Source organism: Erinaceus europaeus, chromosome 19, assembly GCF_950295315.1.
Source record: "Erinaceus europaeus chromosome 19, mEriEur2.1, whole genome shotgun sequence".
Lineage (NCBI taxonomy): Eukaryota > Metazoa > Chordata > Mammalia > Eulipotyphla > Erinaceidae > Erinaceus > Erinaceus europaeus.
In genome coordinates, this window is record NC_080180.1 from 27712140 (window position 1) to 27736731 (window position 24592).

At 38.1% G+C, this 24592-nt stretch overlaps 1 protein-coding gene across 2 annotated transcripts in view; it reads left to right on the forward strand.

Annotated features, from left to right (window-relative positions):
- Nucleotides 1-1568: 1568 nt before the first annotated feature.
- Nucleotides 1569-24592, forward strand: part of ATP6V1B2 (ATPase H+ transporting V1 subunit B2) — a 31891-nt gene continuing 8867 nt past the window's right edge. The window contains exons 1-10 of one of the 2 annotated variants that reach the window (XM_060178782.1): nt 1569-1781; nt 12238-12293; nt 17322-17420; nt 18456-18549; nt 20181-20258; nt 20832-20971; nt 21391-21492; nt 21783-21880; nt 22396-22519; nt 24171-24321. In XM_060178782.1, coding sequence (XP_060034765.1) covers nt 1646-1781; nt 12238-12293; nt 17322-17420; nt 18456-18549; nt 20181-20258; nt 20832-20971; nt 21391-21492; nt 21783-21880; nt 22396-22519; nt 24171-24321 — 1078 coding nt within the window. In that variant the 5' untranslated portion in view covers nt 1569-1645. The remainder of the gene's footprint in view (nt 1782-12237; nt 12294-17321; nt 17421-18455; nt 18550-20180; nt 20259-20831; nt 20972-21390; nt 21493-21782; nt 21881-22395; nt 22520-24170; nt 24322-24592) is intronic. The other variant, XM_007536221.3, reaches the window with a different exon arrangement.

Consider the following 24592-nt stretch of genomic DNA (forward strand, 5'->3'; position numbering starts at 1 on the left):
ATTATAAAAATGTTCCACTGAATTTCTCTGTTCTTATGCACATGACATTAATCAAATATCACACAATGTAGAAGAAAGTATCATATAATTGAAAGCATTCCATTAATTATACACACGATTATTATTTAAATGTTTGCCTTTATTTACGAGTTTGCCTTTATTTAGTATGTTTTAATCATAAGACATACTAAATGATTTAAAATCTCACTAAAAGTGGTTCAGAGGTATGATTTAAAAGGGCATGACAATAAAATACCAATTTGTGTAAAGGGCTTGACAATAAAATAACAATGCTGTATTAAAATAGACTTTAAGGCCCTTTGGAATATAACTAAAATAGGCCTACTAGCTATCTTCAAAACAGAGACCCCAAATCTTCATCTGCAATATTCCTGCCTTTAGTCAGCAACTAGTCAGCAACTTGTTTGGCTCTATATGTTAACTCTTTTTCAGCCACCAGGTTCCAGATGCTACCATGATGCCAGCTGGACTTCCCTGGACAGACGACCCCATCAATATGTCCTGGAACTCCACTTCCCCAGAACCTCACCCCACTTGGGAAAGACAGAGGCAGGCTGGGAGTATGGATCCACCTGCCAACACCCATGTTCAGAGGGGAAGCAATTACAGAAGCCAGACCTTGCACCTTTTGCACCCCACAATGACCTTGGGTTCATACTCCCAAAGGGTTAAAGAATAGGAAAGCTATCAGGAAAGGAGATGGGATGCGGAGTTCTGGGGGTGGGAATTGTGTGGAGTTGTATCCCTCTTATCCTATGTTTTTGTCAGTTTCCTTTTTATAAATAAAAATTTAAAAAATAGACTTTAGATAATCAATGTTCTCTTGATTTATTATACACCAACATTACATAACAGTTGAAATCTTAAAATTTCCCCCTACATACGAATGTGATTATTCTCCTTTAAGCATTGTCTTATTATAACATACATCTCCTAATGGAATAATACTTTTAGTACTCTTACTACTTTCCATCTCTTCAGTTTTCACTATTAAAAGCCCCTCCTAAAACGCTTTATTTGACTTCTAAAACATTCTCTTAGGGTTTCCTCAACTGTTACTGTTTTAAGTGAGTTTACCAAATACTCTTCCTTTGTCCATCCCCTAATTCAGGGGCCATTAAAAATGGGTCTTTAGCATTGTCTCACTATTCACTAACATTTCCTGATTCGGCTCTTTTATTTCCACATTGAAACATGTTAAATCACAAATAGTTCTCAGTTACATACACAGACCAACAGATATCTACTTTTGATATTACAAGGAAATTTAACTAAATATTAGATTCCCTGGGAACAACTTTTCTCTTTTTTTTCACCACCAGCAAAGTGGCTTCCCTCCTTTCTCTCATAAAATTTGCTTTCACCTCTGGTCCTTCTTCTCCGCGGCGATGACCTTCTTCCCCTCACCCCCGCCCCCAGCACGCTGGTCAGCTCCTCCAGATTGCCTTCTGGGCTTTCCCCGCCTCCGCAACCTCCAGTCACGAGGTTGCGGACGCTGAGCCGCAAAGGGAGCAGAGCGAGGCGGGGGCTTTCAGTGCGCTTGCGCTGAGCGGGGTGCGCTGGCAGCCTCTGATATATCTGCGCTTGCGTAGCAGCTTCGGACCACTCGGACGGAGGAGACAAAATGGCGTTGCGAGCGATGCGAGGGATCGTGAACGGGGCCGCACCCGAGCTCCCGGTTTCCACTAGCCGGCCCGTGGTGGGCTCCCGGGAGCAGGCGCTGGCAGTTAGCCGGAACTACCTCTCACAGCCTCGTCTCAGTGAGTATCAGGGAGCTAGCTAAGCTCAGTTTTTGCTCCTTAACCCAGCCCTTTGCTCCCACTCACCTGCCTGGTGGGCAGATTGGAAAGGGAGAGCTTTAAAAATTTTCCCGCTCGCTCTCCCCTTTACGCTGAGTCACAGGTCTCAGACTTCCTTGTACATTACGTGCAAATGGGTACATGCTAGTGACCGAGGGCGAGAGCAGCCGCTGGAACATTTCCCCGAAGTTGCCGGTCTCCGGGTTGTTACCCCACCTCTGTAACTTCCTAGACCCGAGCTGCCTTTGCACTTGCTTCCTGTCTCAGGGGAAACCCACTCTTTGTTGCTCTGGTCTTACTCTTCCCCTTCCCCTCATTAGGAGATGTAGGGGTCGAAGGAACGACGTCCCCACTTCTTTCCACGGTGTGGACCCTAAGGCATGTGTGGACCCTGCCCAGAGAGCCCGTTTGTCGGCCTCCTAGCTGGCCTGAGTCTGCGGTGGGTGGAGAAGGGCCAATAGCCCGCGAGGCTGGCTTGGCTGGCGGAGCGACTGCTTTTTCGGCACAGCAGACCACAGAGAGCTCTTAACTCAGCGTTACCTTGCAGGTCATCTTATCTAACCCTCTCGTTTTACAGTGAGAACCCTGAGGTTCTGGAAAAAGGAGGACTTTAAGACCAGAACTAGTATTGCCAGGTTACTTAATTCTCTCTGCGTCTTTTTGTCTCCTCCTGTCTCTTCACTTACTGACCAAGTACCTTAACTTGCTCGTGGGAACTCCAGGTACCTCTGCCTCAGTTACAGAGCACATAAACCAGTGCAGTTCTAAAGGAATTGTTGGTTACTAAGCAATGCAGCTCAGTAGATTCAGACCGTTACAGCTTCCGTAGAACTGTGCATGAACCCTAGAAATAACCTTGGAAAAGCATCCCCTGTATCTGTCTAGGAAGTGAGGCTATATATGCATTGGTTAATTGTCTGTATTTGGGTGGCTCAGTGGTTTAAGAAAAAAATTAAATGAAAGGTTTTGGTCCGGGTACTCTTCAGCCTGACTAATCATCACTGGGTCATGTGATAGTACTGCAGCTTGAGGACTAAGGAGAAAACACTGGTGTCTGTGGATGGATTAAATATGTTTTGGGGTGTTTTGTTTTGTTTTTGTCCTCCTCGCTGGCAATTGTCTGAAATAGAGAATGCTTGCTAGGGTTTTGTATAAACTAAAATTCATAAAATAGTATGAATATCAATTACTGCTTATGGAGACTAACAGATGTTGCCCTGCCTCTCTCTGTCTCTCTGCACCTCACTCTCTCATCAGATCTCTGCTTAACTCTGGTTTGTACTGGAATTGGAGCCTGAACCTGGGATTTCAAAGCTTCAGGCATGAAAATCTTTGCAAAATCACAAAGCTGTCTTCCCAGCTCGGGTGTTACAGTTGTAAATAGATTTTGGCTGTACACTTAACTACAAATTCTCCTTTGTGAATTGCATTTATTTGCTTCTTTTTTTTTTTTGGTAGGGCAGATAAATGTGCTACTAGGAAAATACTAACTTCCATTGTTTTCATTCATTCAGAGTATCAGTCCCAAAATTCAGGAGTATCAGTTGAAATGACATTATTTCAATTATATTGATAATCAAAGTACCCCATAATTTAAGATGGTAAGCCTTTAAAGGAGATGGGTAAGATTTCTTAAAGCTTTTTGTATGCTTAGACAGTTGAGATTACTCCTAACAAGATTATTGCAACATAGTGTTTAATATTTGAAACTGGTCAGTTGTGTGTGTGTGTACATACAGGTACCAAAACTTTACAGTTTAACTTGGTTAGCATATAGGTTCTTATTATAGAATGTCCTCCGTGTAGGGACCTTCTATGCCTAGGTATTCTAAAAATCCTAAGTGATGCTATCCATAGGCTAACAGCAACTACATTTCATTGTTTTTCTTCCATTTACCATCTTTACACATATCTTAATAGTTTGACTTCTGAATAAAAATTAGTGTCTTGATTTTTCTAAAGATTAATGTCATCTTTTAAAAATATTATTTGTTTATTGAATGGAGACAAAAATTGCTAGAGGGGGTAGATAGAGTGGAAGGAGAGAGACAAGTTCAGCACAGCTTCACCATTTGCAAAGCTTCCCCTACAGGTAGGGACATAGGACATGAACCCAGATCCTTGTGCACTGTAACACGTTCATCTGTCAGATGCACCCCTGTGTGATGATGTCATCTTAACTGATCTACAGCTACTTAATACCTGCCTGTTAAACAAAGGAATCTGTGATAATGACAATTCCATTGTAAAGATTATTAATAGACCTTGTTTTAAAACAACTTGTGAGGTTATGGGACTTTAATAAGAAGTAGGAAATATAAATGCAGATTTAAAATAATCCTGAGCACTTAAGTTCAATTTGTAATATTTTTAAATATTTATTTCCTTTTGTGGCCCTTGTTTTGTTGTAATTATTGTTGTTGATGATGTTGTTGTTGGATAGGACAGAGAGAAATGGATAGAGGAGGGGAAGACGGGGTGAGATAGATAGATACCTGCAGACCTGCTTCACAGCTTGTGAAACCACCCCCCTGCAGGGGGGGAGCCTTGGCTCTAACCAGGATCCTTTTAAGCCTGTCCTTGTGCTTTGTGCCATGTCCACTTATTCAGCTGCGCTACCACCTGACACCCCAATAATTTTTTTTTTAAACAGAGCACTGCTGAGCTCTGGCTTATGGTGGTGTGGGGATTGAACCTGAGACTTGAGAGCTTCACACATAAAAGTCTCTTTGCATAACTATTATGATATACCCCCACCCCAATTTGTAATATTATAAGAAAGAAAACTTGATTTTTCTTCAAGCAAGACTTATACATATAGATTTTAGATATTAAATATTTTGATCTCTGTTGTTGTGACCCTAGAGAAATCAGTTTTAAATTTCTTAACATCGTAAAGCAGATTCAGATAAAGGAGTCATGGGCTCACCCCTCTCCATCACCACAGCAAGAACCCCAGTACTTACAGCTCAAGGTGTGGAACTCTGCTCTTGCACAATTGAGATGATTGCTTTGAGTTTCTATTTTGCATATAAGGCAGATGCTGAAAGACTAGATCCCTTATTGTGCAATGCTTTCTGACTTTTTTTTTTTTTTTTTAATTTCCTAAGCTCAATTCCTGCAGGAAGAAGAGGATGTCATCTGACAAAATGTGTTTCTTAAAACTTTTTGCAGATTTGGGTTTTAAATGGTACTGAGTATTTGTTTTTGTTTTGTTTATTTTTCATTTAAAAATTGATTATTTTACTAGTGATTTAATACTGATTTACAGTAGTATTTGATGTCTTCTTATTTTGTGTATGCAGTTTTACTATGGAAAAGAGTTATAAACTAATTATAGTGTTGTACCTGTTATCATAGAAGAGCTATCTAGTACCTGTTTGTGGTCTCATTTTTCATGTTTTTAAATTAAGTTAGAGACCAAGTTGAGAAACATTACACTGTTTTGCATACCCACCCCAAAAGATGTGTAGACCTATGTTCATAGCAGCACAATTAGTAATAGCCAAAACCTGGAAACAACCCAGCTGTCCAACAGCAGATGAGTGGCTGAGAAAGTTATGGTATATATACACAATGAAATATTACTCAACTATGAAGAATAATTATCTACCTTCTACCCATCTTGGATGGAGTTAGAAGGAATTATATTAAGTGAGATAAGCCAGAAAGAGAAAGAGGAGTATAAGATGATCCTACTCGTAAACAGAAGTTGAGAAAGAAGAACAGAAAGGGAAATGCAAAGCAGAATTTGACTGAGTTTGGAGTATTGCACCAAAGTAAAAAATCTGGGGGGAGGGAAGGGTAGATTTTCAACTCCTGTAGGTGTTGGGGGGTAGGGACACAGACCTTGGATGGTGGGAATGGTGTTAATATATACTCCTGTTAACTTACAGTCTTTTAAATCACTAATCAATATGAGAGGGGGAAATACTTTTTTTATTTATAAAAAGGAAACTAACAAAACCATAGGATAAGAGGGGTACAATTTCACACAGTTCCCACCACCAGATCTCCATATCCCATCCCTTCCCCTGATAGCTTTCCCATTCTCTATCCCTCTGGGAGCATGGACCCAAGGTCACTGTGGGATACAGAAAGTGGAAGGTCTGACTTCTGTAATTGCTTCCCCACTGAACATGGGTGTTGACAGGTTGAGTCATACTCCCAGCCTGTCTCTCTCTTTCCCTAGTGGGGAAGGGCTTTGGAGAAGTGGAGCTCCAGGACACATTGGTGGGGTCATCTGTCTCAAACTTTTTAATGCATATACTTCAGTCAGTCTAATGCTTCAACTCAATTTAAGTAATTAAGATTTCAAATTAGTAAACTGAATTTTAAAATTAGGCTAAATTGTTAATGCATTTCTAATGATAACTTTTTTTTTTTAATGTTAAATCAACTATAATCTTAGACCAAGGAGAGAGACCAGAAGCAATCGGTCTTGTCAGTATCTAAGACAAAGTTATTTGTAAATAGCATTAAGTGACACAAATCATGGTAAGGTCTTGTATGGTACAGTAAATCCTAACCTTGGGATTTTTAAAGTAAACCAAGTTCCCAAATAACTTGGCTATAATGTTAATTATCTGTTGCCTTCTTAAACTCCAAGATAGCAAGGAACCTTCCTCATTCTCTATAAAAGCTTTATTTCTTCAAAGTACCTCTGAGGCTTTGCTCATTTTCCTTCATACTTTTCTTGATCTGTACCATTTGATACTGCATTTACTGATCTTAACCAAATCAAAGCAAGCAATGCCACCTCGACATTGTTCAGTTCAGACTGTATCCAGAGATGCCAGGCATGGGATGTCAACCAACAATTAACTCCAATACTCAGGCAAGACCTTTCCTAGCTCATAGGACTCCATTTCAGGTGGTGCATTTCCTAACAAAGTTATAGAACCTAGATATAGATGAGGGCCCACTAGATAGTGTCCATGTGCACATGTATCCATAAGCTGGGAAAAAACATATGCCTGAAGAAAAAAAGTGCACAATAGTCTACAGTGACATTACATTGTTTTATTTTATTTTATTAGTGGTTTAATAACTGATTTACAAAATTACATGTCAACAGGGGTATAATTCCATACTGTTCCCCATCACCAGAGTTCAGAATCTCCTGTCTGTCCATTGCAAGCCACAGCAATAGACTAAGGTTGCAGACAAGGGTTAACTATCATCTCTACAACTATCTTTCTACATTTGTACATAATTGCCCCCTTTTTCTTCCAGGTCCTGTCTTCTCTTCCCCTTCAAGCCACACATAACCGTATTACTACGGCCAAGTGTCCCTCCCTTTTTCCTGCTCTCTGTTCAGGTCCTGATGAAGCTGGAATTTAGAGCCCTCTTATCCTCTTCCTCCTATCACTTCTCCCCCACTGGGAATATGGGTCAAAATTATTTGGGAGGAGAAACATTACATTGTTATAGTGTGCTAATTATAGAAATCAGGAAGAAAAAAAATAACCAACTAGTTTATCTACCAGTTCAAACTGACTCCCACTTAGTAACACATTTCTCAATGCTTTGGTTTCTTTTTTTTTGTAGAGAGCTATACCAGACTTGTCTGTATAGGTCTTTTTATAAAAATCTGCAGCGAGGTAAGCTATCATTGAGGTAAGCTATCTGTAAAAGTGTGTGGTGCTCAAAATATGAAGTTTGGTATTTTTTATTTAGTTTAGGACTAATTTATGTTAGTTTAAATCAAGTATATTTAACTACGTATTTATACCTGAAGTGCTCTCATATTTTTTATGCTTTCCGGTGTCAAAGAATTGCTGAAGCATCCCTATTAGATTTTCATTTCTCTGCCAAATCACTTGACAGACACACAAAGAGAAATAATAGGGGAGAGACACAAACAGCTCTCTTCCACTTCTGGTGAAGATTGCCCACTGTAAGTTGGGGCGTCTGTCTCAGAGCCTGTATCTTTGCACATGGTAATGGGTGCACTGGAGAAAGATTGTATTTCAATAATAATAGAAAGTGAGCACAAAGGAAATATTGTCCAATGAATTAAGTCGTAAGGATAAACTACTTTTTCAAAGCTTACTTAGCAGAATTACTAAGTTATTTTGAGTGGTATAGTTGTATTAGTCTTAGAAACAGTTACAGGAATATACCAGATCTCACACACACACACACACACCTGTAATTCTCATCTCAGTTGTAGAATTTGAGCTACAGTACAGTTATAAAGGAACTCTGAGCTAACTGATCCTATATGAATCTAGATCCTTGAGCAAATTACTTAATTTCTGAGAAACAGATTTCTAAACTTGTAATAATAACTCATGAATCTGTTTTGGAGATTAGGTGAGAACTCCTGATAAGTACTTAATAAATGTGTACAAATAATGTTGGTCAACTAATCCTAGTGATTATGTACTGTTTTTTAAAGATCATGTTGTCACAAATTTAGAAACTTATTTTGATTATGTAGAACCTTGTCTTCTATTAGAAGCCTGCTTTATTCACTTATTTCCTGGAAAAGCAGTGACTAGTGTTGTTCTGGGTCATGCTTTTTCTTGTCACTGGCAGAACTTTATAATGAAGAATGAGTTTGATTTTTTTTATGTTCATGATCATGTGCAGTATCATTTCTGAGCCAATGTTTTCATTCTTTTTATTCCAGCTAGATAGTGGACTGGGCAAGAGAGGGAGAGACTCCTACTAAATACTGCTCTACTGTCTATAGAGCTTCCCTTGGTGCCTTGGCATTTCTGTGTTATGCAAAGGCTTGAATCCAGGGGGTTATTCTTGACAGGACATATGCTCTACTGGGTGAACTATCTTGTGATTCAGCTAGCCTGATTTTGAACTTTTTCCCCCCAGATACAGGGTATGACATAAAGAGGGAAGGAGAGGAGAGACCACAGCACCACTCTACCACTATGATTTTTTCCCTCTGCATTGGTGCTACCATTGGTGACCAGGTGAAAAAGTGTGTTTTCTACTAGGTGAACTATCTCCTCACCTTACTATATGTTTAAAAAAAATTGTTTCATATGAGTACAACTTCCCACCTCTTCAAAATGTATTGTTACACCCTCACTGTGAACTACCAATGCTAAGGACTGCCCTGTTCTCCAAACCTGCTGGATTTCCTGCTCTGCCACTTGAGGAAGACTGGTCCAGAAATAAGTGTTGCCTACAGTGTTCCCAGCTGTGACCATGGCCTGCAAGCTCAGACTGACAGGGACTCAGAGGTTATATAGGCTCCTATGCTAAATAAGAGTATATGTGGCCATAGATCAGTCGGATAAACAGTTAATTTTATTTATAGACTTTCTTCAAGTTCAGTGGGAGCTACTTTCTTCCCTAATCCAACTTTTTAGTCCTATTCTCAACTCTGTAACCATCTTCCCAGAAAATATTTCTGTCCAACTCCATGTTAGCTATCAAACTCAAGCAAAAACTATGAAAGTCATAGGCCCCTAGGAACATACCTTAAATAGACATCCTTGCTTCTTTCTACCCTAAAGTCCCTGTTCTCATCTGCTCTATCCTTACTTTATGGTTCCTGTTTACTAATCATTTTGTCCTGCTTACCACCTTTCAGCCACCAAGTTGCAGATGCTATAATGATTCCATCCTGACTTCCGTGAACAGACAACTTCACCAGCATGTCCTGGAACCTCACCGCTCTAGGGTCCTACCCCAATAGGGAAAGACAGAAACAGGCTTGGGGTACGGATCAACCTGCTAACATCCATGTCCAGTGGAGAAGCAATTACAGAAGCCAGAATTCCCACTTTCTGCACCCCTGAAAAATTTTTGCTCCATACTCCCAGTAGAGAAAAAATTATAGGGGAAGATGACTATAGCGCTCTGAACTCCCAATTCCATTAGGACACAGAGAGAGAGAAAAGAGAAGGATGTTCAGAAGTAGTAAAGGGTATATGTGTGACTTAGAAAAGGAGAGATGTGAATCCAGGTGGTGGCGCACCTGGTTGAGTGCACGTTACAAGGATCCAGGTTCAAGCCCCTAGTACCCATCTGTAGAAGGAAAACTTTATCTGCAGTTAAGCACTGCTGCAAATGTCTCTCTATCTCACTCCCTTTCTACCTCTACATTCCTTTCAACTTCTGGCCATCTCTATCCAATAAATTAAAGATTAAAAAAATTTTAAAAAGGGAAGAGATGGCAGGACCATAGGGAAAAAAGGTACAAATATAGACAGATAATTATAGAAATAATAGTTAACCTGTATCTATAACCTTGGGAGAACTACTATAGCTTCCAATGAAGAGAATGGTAATACAGAAATTTGGTGGTGGAAACAGTGCAAATACCCCTGTTACCTTATTTTGTAAATCATTATTAAATCACTAATAAAATTAAAAATAAGCAGGTAAGAAATTTCTTATCAAAATCCTCTTACAAACATTAAGCCTTTAAATATGTCTTCTTAAAGTACCTATTTCATGTGATTTTCCAGCTGTTTTGATTATTCAATTTATTTAATTCTAATGTTGTTAGAATTGCTTGTACCTACCAGAGTGTTATACCCAGAAACCATTTCATTTGACATATGATAGGGTCAAAGCATAGCTACCTCCTTTGTAAAATGAGGGATTTGTTTGGTAGTGTCTTGGAGATTGGCAGTTTATTTCTAGGGCTTAATTTGCACACACACAAAGCCTGAATTGACCGTCACATTTGACTTAATTTTTTTTCCTATGCCAGAGAACCCAGGGGTTAACACATGTGATTAATTGACAATTTACATACACCCCAACTTAAATTTTATTTCTGAAGTACTATTCCATTATCCATAGGGTTCCACTTGTTTCCATGTTCCATTTGTTTCTCATGTCAAACCTAGGACCTCACATATAGAAGGTATATGCTTCACCAATGAGGTGTGCCATCTCCCTCGTCCTTGACTTTTTATTTAAGGATACTCATGAATGTCAGGTGCTTGCAGCTCAAGCCAAAATACAAAATACAATTCAAGTAATGGAAGAAAAATAGATTTATGTAGATACTGGCAACACTATAGACATATCTCTTAAAATTTTTTATTATCTTTTTTTACTTGTTGGATAAAGACAGCTAGAAATTGAGAGGGGAGAGGTTAAGAGAGAAGAGAGATAGACACCTGCAGCCCAGCTTCATCACTCATGAAGCTCTCCTCCTGCAGGTGGGGACCAGGGGCTTAAACACCAAGTCCTTGTGCACTGTAGTGTGTGTGCTTAACCAGGTGCCCCACTGCCTGACCCCCAGACTTTTATCTCCAAAACCACCTCAAAGATCTGGCAGTGAACAGGATTTTTACTGGTGAGTAACCAAAAGGTTGAAATGGGGAGACAAATATAGATAGGCAGAAGCAAATTCTAGTGTCTGGCCCATCAGTGGAGTTCTTTATTCAGTAGGAAATGCTGATTTTCTCAGAGTTATCCTCTGCAAGTCCTTAAAATAAAATTTCTGGTTAAACATTTTCAAGCAGAGCAGATGTAAGGAAGAGTTGGATGTGCAAAGAAAGGGTGGCTATGTGTCGGGCAGCATAGTATACTCAGATAGTCTCAAAATGTGTTATGTAGTGGTCTAGTCATTGTCATCCCATCCTCAGTCTTTCCATCCCACCATAAATCTGTCAAGTTTCCTCAAGGCTGGCCTCTAAACTTGTTAAACAAGCAAGATTATTCTGCTGTAAGTCATATGTTTCAACAAAATCAGCATTGACGTTTAAGTACAAGATGCAGAGCTTACATTTTTTTTCCACAAACGTGGTGACTGCCTTTGCATTACAACATTTATATTTTTTCTTAGCCTTTTATTCCATTACCATTCCCTCTTTAACAAAGTGTTTTCTCATAGACACCACTTAGTAATGACTGCACTTTACTCTGAATTTTTCACTTAACATGTTAAGAGTTAAGTGTCTTCTTTACCATCTATTCAGTACTTTGCAGAATGCTTTCTTCTGTTCTGAGATAGACTTTACTAGACTGTTCTTATGGTCTCAGTCTCCTAGATATGTTAGAGTTTTCCTTCTTTGTTGTTTAACACTGATGCTTTTGATTAGATGAAAGTGGGTTATGAAAAGTTATAAGGTGTAAGCCTATTTAATAAATTCAATTAAATGGCATAACTGAGTGCTGATAGTAAATGTGGCAGAGTTGGGCTGGCAAGATAGCTCACCTGGAAAAGTGCCTACTTTGCCATGGGTATAACTCAAGTTTGAGTCCTGTCCCCACCTCATGGTAAGGGTGTGGAGGGGGTACTAGTATTATTATGATGTCTTTCCCTCTTTTTCCTTTGCATCATTATCATTGTCTCTGTGTGGAAGCCCTGGCAGGTACAGGGGAAAAAATGCAGTCCCAAGAAGTTTTCTGGTAATACTTGAGAGATAATTTAGGCTGTTGTGCTACTTTAATAAAACTGACTCTTTTTTGCGTTTGTTTCCAGCATACAAGACAGTTTCAGGAGTCAATGGTCCTCTAGTGATCTTAGATCATGTTAAGGTAATGCTATTATTCTCATAGTCTTATTATTTGTGAAGTTAAAAACATGACACTTAAGTCCTGCTTAGTGTACTTAAATTTTTATGTTTTGAATATTAAGTCATGATCAAAATGACAATGAAATTTGTAGGAGACAGTTTTAGATTTAAAAAAAATCAGATCAGGTTCCAATACTGAATCTACTATCAAGTCTTTTTGCCATCTTGAGTTATTTGTTTGCAAAAATTAATTTTAAAAAGTAGGTGTGTGTGTGTGTGTCTGTCTGTCTTGGGTTTTAAGGCTCTTATTACAGATTGCCAGGTGTTATAACTGTTTTCATATTTATCTTCACTAAAGTGTAAGTAAAGTCATTGAGTGAAGCTGTGTTATTTTTTATCTTTGGGGCCCTGACAGTGGTGTTCAGGTTAATGAATAAAAAGAATAGACTCTCTGTTCTGTGATTAAAATCCTAAGGCTTAGCATAAGTTTTTGGCCTATGATTGAATACCTTGATCTAAGCCTTATGTCTGAGCTATACTAGAAAATATTTTTGAAGAAAATTATAACTTAAAGTCTCTAACAGTCATTCTATATTGTTGGGGCTGGATTGGGAAAATAAAGGCATACAATTACTAGTGTGTCAGTAGATGTATATTGGTGCTTGTTGGGGCTGGATTGGGAAAATAAAGGCATACAATTACTAGTCTGTCAATAGATGTAATGATGGAAATGCATTTGACATGTGACCGGTTTGGTAGATGTCTGGCTCTGAAAATTTTCTTCTCTTAGCCTTTGTTCTTTTTTTTTTTTTTTTTCTATGTTCTTTGCTGGATACAATTTTTGACTTATATTTTAAAATTATGAAACCTTATATTAAAGATACATTATTGGAAATAGTTTAAAAATGCTATGGGGGCCAGGCGGTGGCACACCTGGTTAAGCACACATGTCACAATGTGCAAGGACCTGTGGTTCCCACTTGCAGGGAGAAAGTTTCATAAGTGGTGAAGCAGGACTGCAGGTGTCTCTCTGTGTCTTTCCTTCTCTACCTCCCCTTTCCTCTCAGTTTCTCTGTGTGTCTACCCAAAAATATATTTTTTAAAAAAAGAATACTATGTGAAGTGCTGAGCTCAGCTCAGATAACCTAATAGTGAACAGTACATAGTCCCTCTCCCAGTAGAGCACCCTATAGTGAAGCAAATAAAATATAGTAGTTGGGGCAAGTGGTTGCGCAGCAGGTTAAGGGCACATGGCGTGAAGCACAAGGACTGACTCAAGGATCCTAGTTTGAGCCCCTGGCTCCCTACCTGCAAATGGTGAAGCAGATCTGTAGATGTCTATCTTTCTCTCCCCCCTCAATTTTTCCCTCCTCTCTTGATTTTCCTCTGCCCTGTCCAACAGCGACAATAGCAATGGCAACAAGGGCAACAAAATGGGAAAAATGGCCTCCAGGAGCTGTGGATTCATAGTGCAGGCACCAAGCCCCAGCAGTAACCCTGGAGGCAAAATAATAATAATAATAATAACAACAACAACATATATAATAGATAAATTTGTAATTACTGCAGGGAAGGAAGGATAAGTTCAGAGTACTGTAATAAGAAAACCTAGTGAACATGTTTGAGGAAGTAATATTGAGAGCTAACAATGTTTCATTGAATGTTTATACCTTTAGCTGAGAAAATATAGGTAAATAAATTTTATGGTACTGCAAAGAATAATTTTATACTACCAACTTTAGAGTGTTTTATTTGCTTTTTATTTTCTTTTTCTTTCTTTTTTTTTCTCTTTCTTCCTTCCTATCCTTCCTCCCTCCCTTCCTTCCTTTCTTTATTAATCATTGCTGGGACTTCACTACTCCAGGCCAACATTTTCAGATAGAGACAGAGAGGGAAATTCACTGTTACCCTGCATGTTTTATGAAGTTAGCATATATTTAATTCCCAAACCAAGCAATGGGTAGTACTAGAAAAGAAACATGGGGGCCAGGTGGTGGCGCAACTGGTTGAGTGCACATGTTTTAGTGCCCAAGGACCCAGGTTTGAGCCCCCGGTCTCCACCTGCAGGGGGAAAGTGTCACAAATGGTGAAGCAGGGCTGCAGGTGTCTCTCTGTCTCTCTCCCTATTACTCCCTTCCCTCTCAATTTCTGACTGCCTCTATCCAACAAATAAATAAAGATTTAAAAAGATAAAAAGAAACATGTATGTAATCTTATAAGCACTAATTCAAAAATTATTAATTAAATGCTTTCATATGTTAAATATTAACAAAAATAATGAAATCAACAGTGAAGCAGTTTTTATTCCCAGTAATGCAAATTTTAACACAGATTTGATAGTAGAAAATAGTTTAATTCATCTCATTCATGGATAAAACTGGAAAAAGGCTTATACTCTCAACAAATACCAGAAAAAGCCTCTGATAAGAATATTCAGTTTTTAAGACCAACCTACTGGAAAATAGGTATAGTATAAACTTTCAAACTCTTTATTTTTTTAATTTAATTTATTTATTTACAAAAAGAGACATTAGCAAAACTGTAGGATAGGAGGGGCACAACTCCACACAATTCCCACCACCAGATCTCCGTATCCTATCCCCTCCCCTGATAGCTTTCCCATTCTTTATCTCTCTGGGACCTTCCACCTTCTGCAACCCACGATGACCTTGGGTCCATACTTTTAAACTCTTATAGGATATCTATCTACATCAAGAGATTACATTTAAAGGAGACTCTGCAAAGCCTTTCATTTAAACCAGCTGTTTTTAAGCAGCAAGTACGTGTTACGCAAAATTAATTTTGTGCCTAAGCTTGCAAAGTCTCAGGATAAATCCCCACACCACCATAAGCCATAGCTGAGCAGTTCCTCTGGTTAAAAAATAAAAGTAAATAACATTAAGAGTAAATCATGTGATTTAAATTAAATTGATATATTTCTAGAGTTTATTGACTGTCACCACCATGATCCATCTTTGTACTTTGATTTCAACCAGTGTTGTGCGAAAAAAGAAAGGGAAAGACAGTGCTATTATTCTGTGGTGAAATGAGTAAGCACAAAACTCAAGCGATTCATTGGATAAACTGTGGGAAACAGTAGTATAAAGCAGAGTTGTGGGCTATCAGGACTGGTCTGCAGAACTTTGTACGGTTTTATTTATTTTAAATATTTATTTATTATTGGATAAAAACAGAAATGGAGAGGGCAGGGGGAGATAGAGAGAGAGAGACAGACAGACACACCTGCAGTCCTGCTTTACCACTTGTAAAGTTTTCCCCTGCAAGTGGGGACCAGGGGCTTGAGCCTGGGTGGTTTTTTTTTTTTTTTTTAACCAGACCACTGATCAGCTCTGGTTTATGTTGGTGTGGAGGATTGAACCTGGGACTTCAGAGCCTTAGGCATGACAGTTAGTCTGCAATTGTTAATGCTGCCTGCCCCCTTGTAGGGTTTTATATGCCAGATTCAAGCTTAGCTCCCAATGCTCTGTGGGAAACTTTGGTGCTATGGTCTTCTTTCTGTCTTTTTTTTTTTCCTCCTCCAGGGTTATTGCTGGGATTGGTGCCTGCACCATGAATCCACCGCTCCTGGAGGCCATTTTCCCCCCTTTTGTTGCCCTTGTTGTAGCTTCGTTGTGGTTATTATAATTGCCCTTGTTGACGCAATTCGTTGTTGACTAGGACATAGAGAAATGGAGAGAGGAGGGCAAGACAGAGAAGGGGAGAGAAAGATAGACACCTGCAGACCTGCTTCACCGCCTGTGAAGCGACTCCCCTGCAGGTGGGGAGCCGGGGGCTCGAACCAGGATCCTTACGCCGGTCCCTGCGCTTTGCGCCATATGCGCTTAACCCACTGCGCCACCGCCCGACCCCCCTTTCTGTCTTTTTATCTGAAGAAAGGAAAAAAAATGTTGGCTTGGAATGGTAAAGCCCCAGTGACAAGCAAAATAAATAAGAAACAAACTATGTCTGTTCTTTTTTGACATTAATTGTAAGATGCTTATTGATACACTTCCAAATAAATGGCAAATATTTTTCTTATCACAACAAGTTGATGAGGGTCAGCAATATAGTTTTGATACTGTGGTATTTTCCCTTCATGTCTCCCCCCCGCCCCCCGTAAAGTAAGATAAGTCAGGACCTATGAAGCCAAGAAATGACCAAAAATAATTTTTTGATGTGTCTTTTATTGATAAAATAGGTAAATATTAGCATGACAAATCCAGATCATAAGATCAAATGAAAAGCAAGTTGTAGAGTGATGTATTTAGTATGCTGGCATTTATATAAAATTTAAAAATGGATAAGAAGAATATGTAGCTGATTAAGAAAATAAGACTGAGGGAGACTCACTAGCAGTTACAATAACACTTTATTAGTTGATCGTTCTTTTCTGGCAAACCACATGTGAATAACACACACGTGCGTGCTAGCATCATTTCTGAGTCATAGGAATGTGGATATTCCCAAGTTTGTAACTTTCTCAAGTCTCAGAACTTTACAACATACATAAAGGTTTAAAAAAATTTGCTAGGGAGTCGTGTGCACAGCGGGTTAGGCGCACGTCGCGCAAAGGGCAAGGACCGGTGTATGGATCCTGGTTCAAGCTCTGCACCTGCATGGGAGTCGCTTCACAGTTGATGAAGCAGATATGCAGGTATATGTCTTTCTCTCTCCCTCTTTATCTTCTCCTCCTCTCTACATTTCTGTCTGTCCTATCTAACAACTATCACATCAATAACAATAATTACAACAACAATAAAAAAAAGCAACAAGGGCAACAAAAGGGAAAATGAATAAATATTTTTAAAAAATTTTGCTAGTATATGTGCCAGTCATATGACTTAAATGAACCTAGGATAATATAAAATCTTAATATGCTTGTCATTATTTTGTATGCTTTGTGACCTGGTTAAAAATATGTTATTGTTGCATGTTCTATTATAAGCTGTCACTCCAGGTTTGTACATGCATCCATACCATGATAGAAATAGAGTATATAGAGTGTTTAGGGAAAATTTTATTGACCTTTCTAATTGTTTTTCCTGTCCAGTTCCCCCGATATGCTGAGATTGTCCACTTAACACTACCAGATGGGACAAAGAGAAGTGGACAAGTCTTAGAAGTTAGTGGTTCCAAAGCAGTGGTTCAGGTAAATCACTTATAAAATCATTTATAAACCTGCCTGTTGAACTTTTTCCTCATCTGAAAAAACAAGGGATATTTTGTAGTTTTTTGTTTTGATCTAGTACTAAATATGTCTATTTTGGAGATTATTTATTGGCTAGAGAGACAGGTTTATTTTTGTTTTCTCATCAAATATAAGTTACCTCTATCCAGTCTACTCCAGTGATTTCAGAAGCAAAATAATAATAATAATAATAATAATAGTAATGATACAAGTGATGGAGAGCCAGGAAAATCAGAATTCATTGATACCGGTTGAAGCCAAAACTAGATTTGAGTCTGTTCCTTTAAATTACCTCTTACAAGTAGTTTTAAGTGTTAATTATATGGGAAATGCCAGTTTTCTCAATTAACATGTTTCCCCTAAAAGATTATTTAGAGCACATTTCTTGAGTTCGTGACGTCCCACACTTGATCCCAGACAGCCCATATGGTGGAGTGTTGCTCTTGTGTGTCTCTTATGTAATAGTGTCTACAGAATTTCAGGGGTAAATTAAAAAAATTTTTTTTATTATCTTTATTGGGTAGAGACAGTCAGAAATTGAGAGGGAAGGGTGCATATCAAAAGGGGGAGAGGCAGAGAGACACCTGCAGCACTGTTTCACACTTTTGAAGCTTTCCCCCTGCAGCTGAGGACCAGGGGCTGGAAGTTGGGTCCTTGGGCACTGTAACGTGTGCTTAACCAGGTGTGCCACCACCTGGCGCCTTTCATAGATAAATGTTTATTTGGCTTTCTGGGGCCAATTCAGGTGTCTCTATCTCTCTTCCAGTCTAATCTCCCCCTTCCCTCTTGATACTCGGCTGTCTCAAATAAATAAAGATAAAAAAAAATTAAGTTTTGTTTTTTAAAAAAATACACTTTTAGCTTGCAGTCATTACATGTGACTAGAGATTAGTTTATTACCAGGGATATTTCTTTGTTATGTTTAAAATAGCGTACATTTGTTTATTTAAGTGCTTATCCTGAATTCTGTTACTCTTTAATTATCTCTCGTTACAGGTATTTGAAGGGACTTCAGGTATAGATGCCAAGAAAACATCCTGTGAGTTTACTGGGGATATTCTCCGAACACCAGTGTCTGAAGATATGCTTGGTAAATGAATATTGTTACACATTCTGAGCAGAAATTTGTTTCCTGCTGAACATATTTCCAGGACCTGGGAACAGTTCAATGATAGACTAGAAAACTTGAAGCTTCAGAGGCCTCTTGAACTCAGTTCAGAGACCTCTAATACTGAGCAGTATTTTAATCTTTCCATTTCTTTATTTTTGTTGTTGCTGGGACTTTTGACAGTCCTGAATATTTTGGATAGAAAGTGACAGACGGGGGGCCAGGTGGTGGCGCAACTGGTTGAGCGCACATGTTACCATGTGCAAGGACCCAGGTTCGAGTCCCCGGTCCCCACCTGCAGGGGGAAAAGCTTCACAAGTGGTAAAGCAGGGCTGCAGATTTCTGTCTCTCTTCCTCTCTATCTCCCCCTTCCCTCTTGATTTATGGCTGTCTCTATCCAATAAACAAATAAAGATAATAAAAATTTTTAAAAAGTGACGGGGGGGGGAGAGGCTGTGTGGTAGTGCAGCAGGTTAAGTGCACATGGCTCAAAGCACAAGGACTGCCGTAAGGATCCCGGTTCAAGCCCCAGGCTCTGCTCCCCACCTGCAGGGGGGTCACTTCACAAGCGGTAAAGCAGGTCTGCAGTTATCATTCTCTCCCCCTCTCTTGTCTTCCCCTCCTCTCTCGATTTTTCTCTGTCCTATCCAACAATGACAGCAATAACAACAACAACAATAACGACAGTAAATAACAAAGGGGGGGGAAGTAACAGAGACAGAGAGAGGAAAGAATACCACAACTTCAGAGTTTTCCCCAGCATAAAACCTCAAAGCATCATGGGGGCTAGACTCACCAGGCTCAAGCCTGCATTATGCATAGAACAAAGCAGGTGCAGAGTCTAGGTGAGCTGTCTTGCCAGCCAGTTTCTCTTTCTCCTATTCTCTCATAAAAATAAGTAAACGCAAAAATGCATACCTTTCATGCATGAAGTTTTTCTTTAAAGATGATTTATTTTCATTAGAGAGACTAGAGCACTAGTTAAGAGATGTAGTTGTGTTAGGACCTCTGGAGCCTATGTGCGCAGGCCTGGTGCTCTGCCACTGTCCTTCTTTCCTCTAGTCCTGCCCATAAAGTCATATGTATGTGTGTGTGTGTATATATATATAATTTTATTTGTTTATTTTTAAATATTTATTTTCCTTTTTGTTGCCCTTTTTTATCATCGTTGTGGTTATTATTATTGTTGTTATTGCTGTCATTGTTGTTGGATAGGACAGAGAGAAATGGAGAGAGGAGGGGAAGACAAAGAAGGGGAGAGAAAGACACCTGCAGACCTGCTTCACCACCTGTGAAGCAGCTCCCCTGCAGGTGGGGAGCTGGGGGCTTTGAACCCAGATCCTTACTCCAGTCCTTGCACTTTCGCCACGTGCACTTAACCCACTGCGCTACTGCCTGACCCCAATTTTATTTATTTTAGTTAGAGAAAGATACAGAGAGCAAGAGACCAGAGCACAGCTAAACTCTGGCATATATTGGAATTTGAACCTGGGACCTCAGAGCCTCAGACATGAAGTTTTCCTCCAAAACTACTATGCTGTCTCTCCAGGCCTAAAGTCCATTTTAAAATACAGCTGTTAGAATGTCATTATCCATTCTTTTCTTTCCTATAGGTCGGGTATTCAATGGATCAGGAAAACCTATTGACCGAGGTCCTGTTGTACTGGCTGAAGACTTCCTGGACATCATGGGTAGGGCTTTAATAATTTATTACTTAATTATTATTTCTATATCTTAAGTCTGTATTTAAAATATCTTAATAATATCACTAGGATATGTCTGAAATGTAGATAGTAAAACCATGATTTTGAAATTAGCAGGCTGGGGAAATAACATAGTGGTTATACAAAATGATTTTCATGCCTGAGGCAGCAATCCCCAAGGCTGCCAGAAAAAAAAAAACAGAGCTGAGAATTGCTCTGTGGTTATAAAAGAAAAAAAAAAAACTAGTATCTCTTTGTTAGCTCTTTATTTATTGTACCCTCATTTAACTTTTTTTTTTTTTTTACAAGATTGTGGTTTAAGAGGTGTACAGTGCCGTACAATTCCCACCACCAGAGTTCTATATCCCCTCACCTCCATTGGAAGTTTCCCTGTTCTTTATCATTTAACTTTTAAGAATTTGCATTCTGCTATGGTAACACTTCACGGTTCCAAAAAAGATTAAGATTAGTAGAAAAAGATATTTAAATAATTTTAGAAATGTCTTATATGGTTTCAGTATTACTGTACATTAAATTTTACCCTTTTTGGAAATACATTAGGCCAGCCAATCAATCCTCAGTGTCGAATCTACCCGGAGGAAATGATTCAAACTGGCATTTCTGCCATAGATGGCATGAACAGTATTGCTAGGGGACAGAAAATTCCTATCTTCTCTGCTGCTGGCTTACCACATAATGAGGTGAGAACTAGTATCCATTTGGCATGAAAGGAAGAATTTCTAAATACATCATTTATACTGAGAAATCCCTAAGAGGTTTTTCAAGATAAATACCCAAAGATTGGGGAGGTAGCTCAGTGGTAGAACATTTGTATTACAGAAATAACTGATCAGTGCTTTGGCCTTTTTCTCTCAAAAGATTTCCCCTGTTTTACTGGTTATTTAATCTTAAGTATATAGAATTTGTTTCCCTGCATGGTCTTTTTTATTCACTCTTAAGAAACTCTTCAAAAAGTACAGAATTTTAGCTTTGTTGGGTAAATTTCTCCAAAACATCCCATTTTGATGTATAATTACAATATAAAAGTTTAGAATAAAAATACTTTAGTATAGAAATGTTATTTTAGATTTTAACTCAGTTATTTTATATTCCTCATCAGATTGCAGCTCAAATCTGTCGTCAGGCTGGTTTGGTAAAAAAATCCAAAGATGTAGTGGACTATAGTGAGGAAAATTTTGCAATTGTATTTGCTGCTATGGGTGTAAGTATATATTTTTTCTGTTTTAATAACATAAATTAGTAATTTATATTAGGGACATTTACAACATGGTATTTGGGAAAGCTAGGGATTACAATTAAGCATTTGACTTTGAAAGTTACAGATAATTCTCTTTGTGCTCAAAGCAGGCTGCCTGCTATGTTGGCTTTTGTGAAATGTTCTTCACACCTGAAACTTTAAAAGAGCATTGTAGGCTCATAGCTCAGCCTTTATTAGAAATAAATATTGAGATTTTTTTTTTCTCTAGCACTTATGCAGTTGTTTCTATTTAGGTAAACATGGAAACTGCCCGATTTTTCAAGTCTGACTTTGAAGAAAATGGCTCAATGGACAATGTCTGCCTGTTTTTGAACTTGGCTAATGATCCAACGTAAGTAGAACCACTTGATGCTAGGGATGTTAATGAAAGCAACGTGGATTAAGGAATGAGATAACTTTAAATTTCAGTTCTGCTTCTTTATAGTTATTTGACTTTGAACAAATCACTTAGTCTCTGAAGTTCAATTTCCTTTTAACAAATAATACATGTTCTGCAATGTTGTGTATAGTAAATTGAAATAGTACATATAACTTAGCTGGCTCAAGTCCATATTTCAATAAATGATCTAATTCCTATTTTATCCCTTATTTTCACTAAATTTGAAGAAGTATGTAATTTTGAGAAGTTAAGGGGTGTTTACCATAATTGTGAAATTTCTAACTTATGTAGTAATTTTATATAAATATCTAAAATAACTGCCCTTTTTATGGGTGTTTTAAGTAATTGTTTTACTTTCTCAGTTTATTTAAAACTTTAAAAGGATTTGTTCTGTTTTCTTCAGAATCATTTTGTTTTATTTTTAGCCTTTTTGTTTGAGTGACTTAGGACTTAATATTCCATTTCAGCATTGAGCGAATTATCACTCCTCGTTTGGCTCTAACTACAGCTGAATTTCTGGCCTATCAATGTGAGAAACATGTACTGGTTATCCTAACAGACATGAGTTCTTATGCTGAAGCACTTCGAGAGGTAACTTCTCAATTATAATGGATTTTTAGGGTGAACTTTTATGCATTTTTATTTTTCTTTAATTAAAGTTTTAAACATTGTTGGTTATAAGCAGAATATTTTAACCAGAAAAGAAACTACTTCTCTTGCTGTCAAGTTGATTGAAACTATTAGATATTGAAAATGAGCATAGTTTATTTAGTCATTCTTCCAGAAAGTTCTGTTATTTTTCTCCTATCCAAATACTAACCAGACCCAACCCTGCATAGCCTCTGAGATCAAAAGTTCTGTTATTTTCTGACCCTACTTATGATTAAGTTTTATGATGTTAGTATTTAAGTAGTGTGTTTTGGCAGCATAATCTCAGAACTTTTTTCATCAGTAAAAACAATATAACAATATCAAGATTTCAGTAGTTAATCACACACAAGTAGGAAGTATTTGTTTTAATTGAAATTACTAAAATTTTTAGTATATTTTTTAAACATAAAAAGGTAAAGGTTTCTGAAGAAACCTTTCTAACTTAAAATTCTTTACATTTCTTTACTGTATCTTGCTCTGTTAAAGTGAAAAAAGATCTGCTTTAGAAAGGTGAAAAAAAATCTAAAAGCCTAAAACCCAGTTTTTCTTAGCAGAATCATCAGTTCAAAATTTATTTTATAAAAATGCTATTTACATTTTCTAAATGCTTATCTTTCTATGTTGTTTAACTATAATAAAATCTGGTCTGCCAAGTACACTTTGAATGCCTCTGCTGTAGTACTCTCATTTGGAAGTACCAAAATGACACTTAAATGTTGAATTTAATGCTCTAGTATTCTTGGCCATAGGTTTATATGTAATACTCTAGAATGCAAGTTTTTTAAAGAAAGACCTTTAATTACTATTTGTGTAATGAATAGATTCCTACAAATATTCTTGGAAATCTATCTGGTCCTTGATTCGAACTGGAAATTGGGGTTAACAACATAGCCTCTCTAATAGGATTCAATTAGATATTATATGTAAAGTTAACCAAATAATTTTCATTTATTTTCTTCCGCTATGACCTTTTCAGAATTATCTCACATAAGTATGGCAAGACCCAAAGCATAAAATATATCTTATGAATCAAGAGTATTCTCTTAATTTTAAAATGAACTTTCTATGTTTTAGACAATTGCAAACATGTTTTCTTTTAACAAGCTAATTGAAGATCTGTTTAATTGCAATATTACTCTTTTTCCTTCTCTTTCTCTCTCTCTTCCTTTCTCTCTTTCTTCCCTTTTGTTGTCCTTGTTATTATTGCCATTGTTGTTGGATAGGACAGAGAAAAATGGAGAGAGGAGAGGAAGACAGGGGGAGAAAAAGACAGACACTTGCAGACCTACTTCACTGTCTGTGAAGTGACTCCCCTGCAGGTGGGGAGCCGGGGACGCGAACCGGGATACTTATGCTGGTCCTTGTGCTTTGCGCCATGTGCACTTAACCCGCTGTGCTACCTCCCGACTCCCACAATGTTGCTTTTATAGAAATACGTCTTGTACAAATTATTGTACATTCTGTACAGAATAATTTGAATTTATATTGATAGATGATAATTCTAAATAATCTTTCCGAGACAGTATTTTTAAATGAAAATATTTTCAACTTTGTATTTTGGTATGTGATGCTCTCTGTAACTTACTGTCAGGTTTCAGCAGCCAGAGAAGAGGTTCCTGGTCGACGAGGTTTTCCAGGTTACATGTATACAGATTTAGCCACAATATATGAACGTGCTGGCCGAGTAGAAGGTAGAAATGGCTCAATTACTCAAATTCCTATTCTCACCATGCCCAATGATGGTAAGTTTTTGGTTTTCAAAAATGAAATTTGGTCATGATTCTGAGAGAAGACCATCTACCCTTTTTTTTTCTTAATATTTATTTCTTCCCTTTTGTTGCCCTTGTTTTTTTATTGTTGTCGTTGTTGGATAGGACAGAGAAATAGAGAGAGGAGGGGAAGACAGAGAGGGAGAGAGAAAGAAAGACACCTGCAGACCTGCTTCACCACCTATGAAGCGACTCTGCTGCAGGTGGAGAGCCGGGGCTCCAACCGGGATCCTTATGCCAGTCT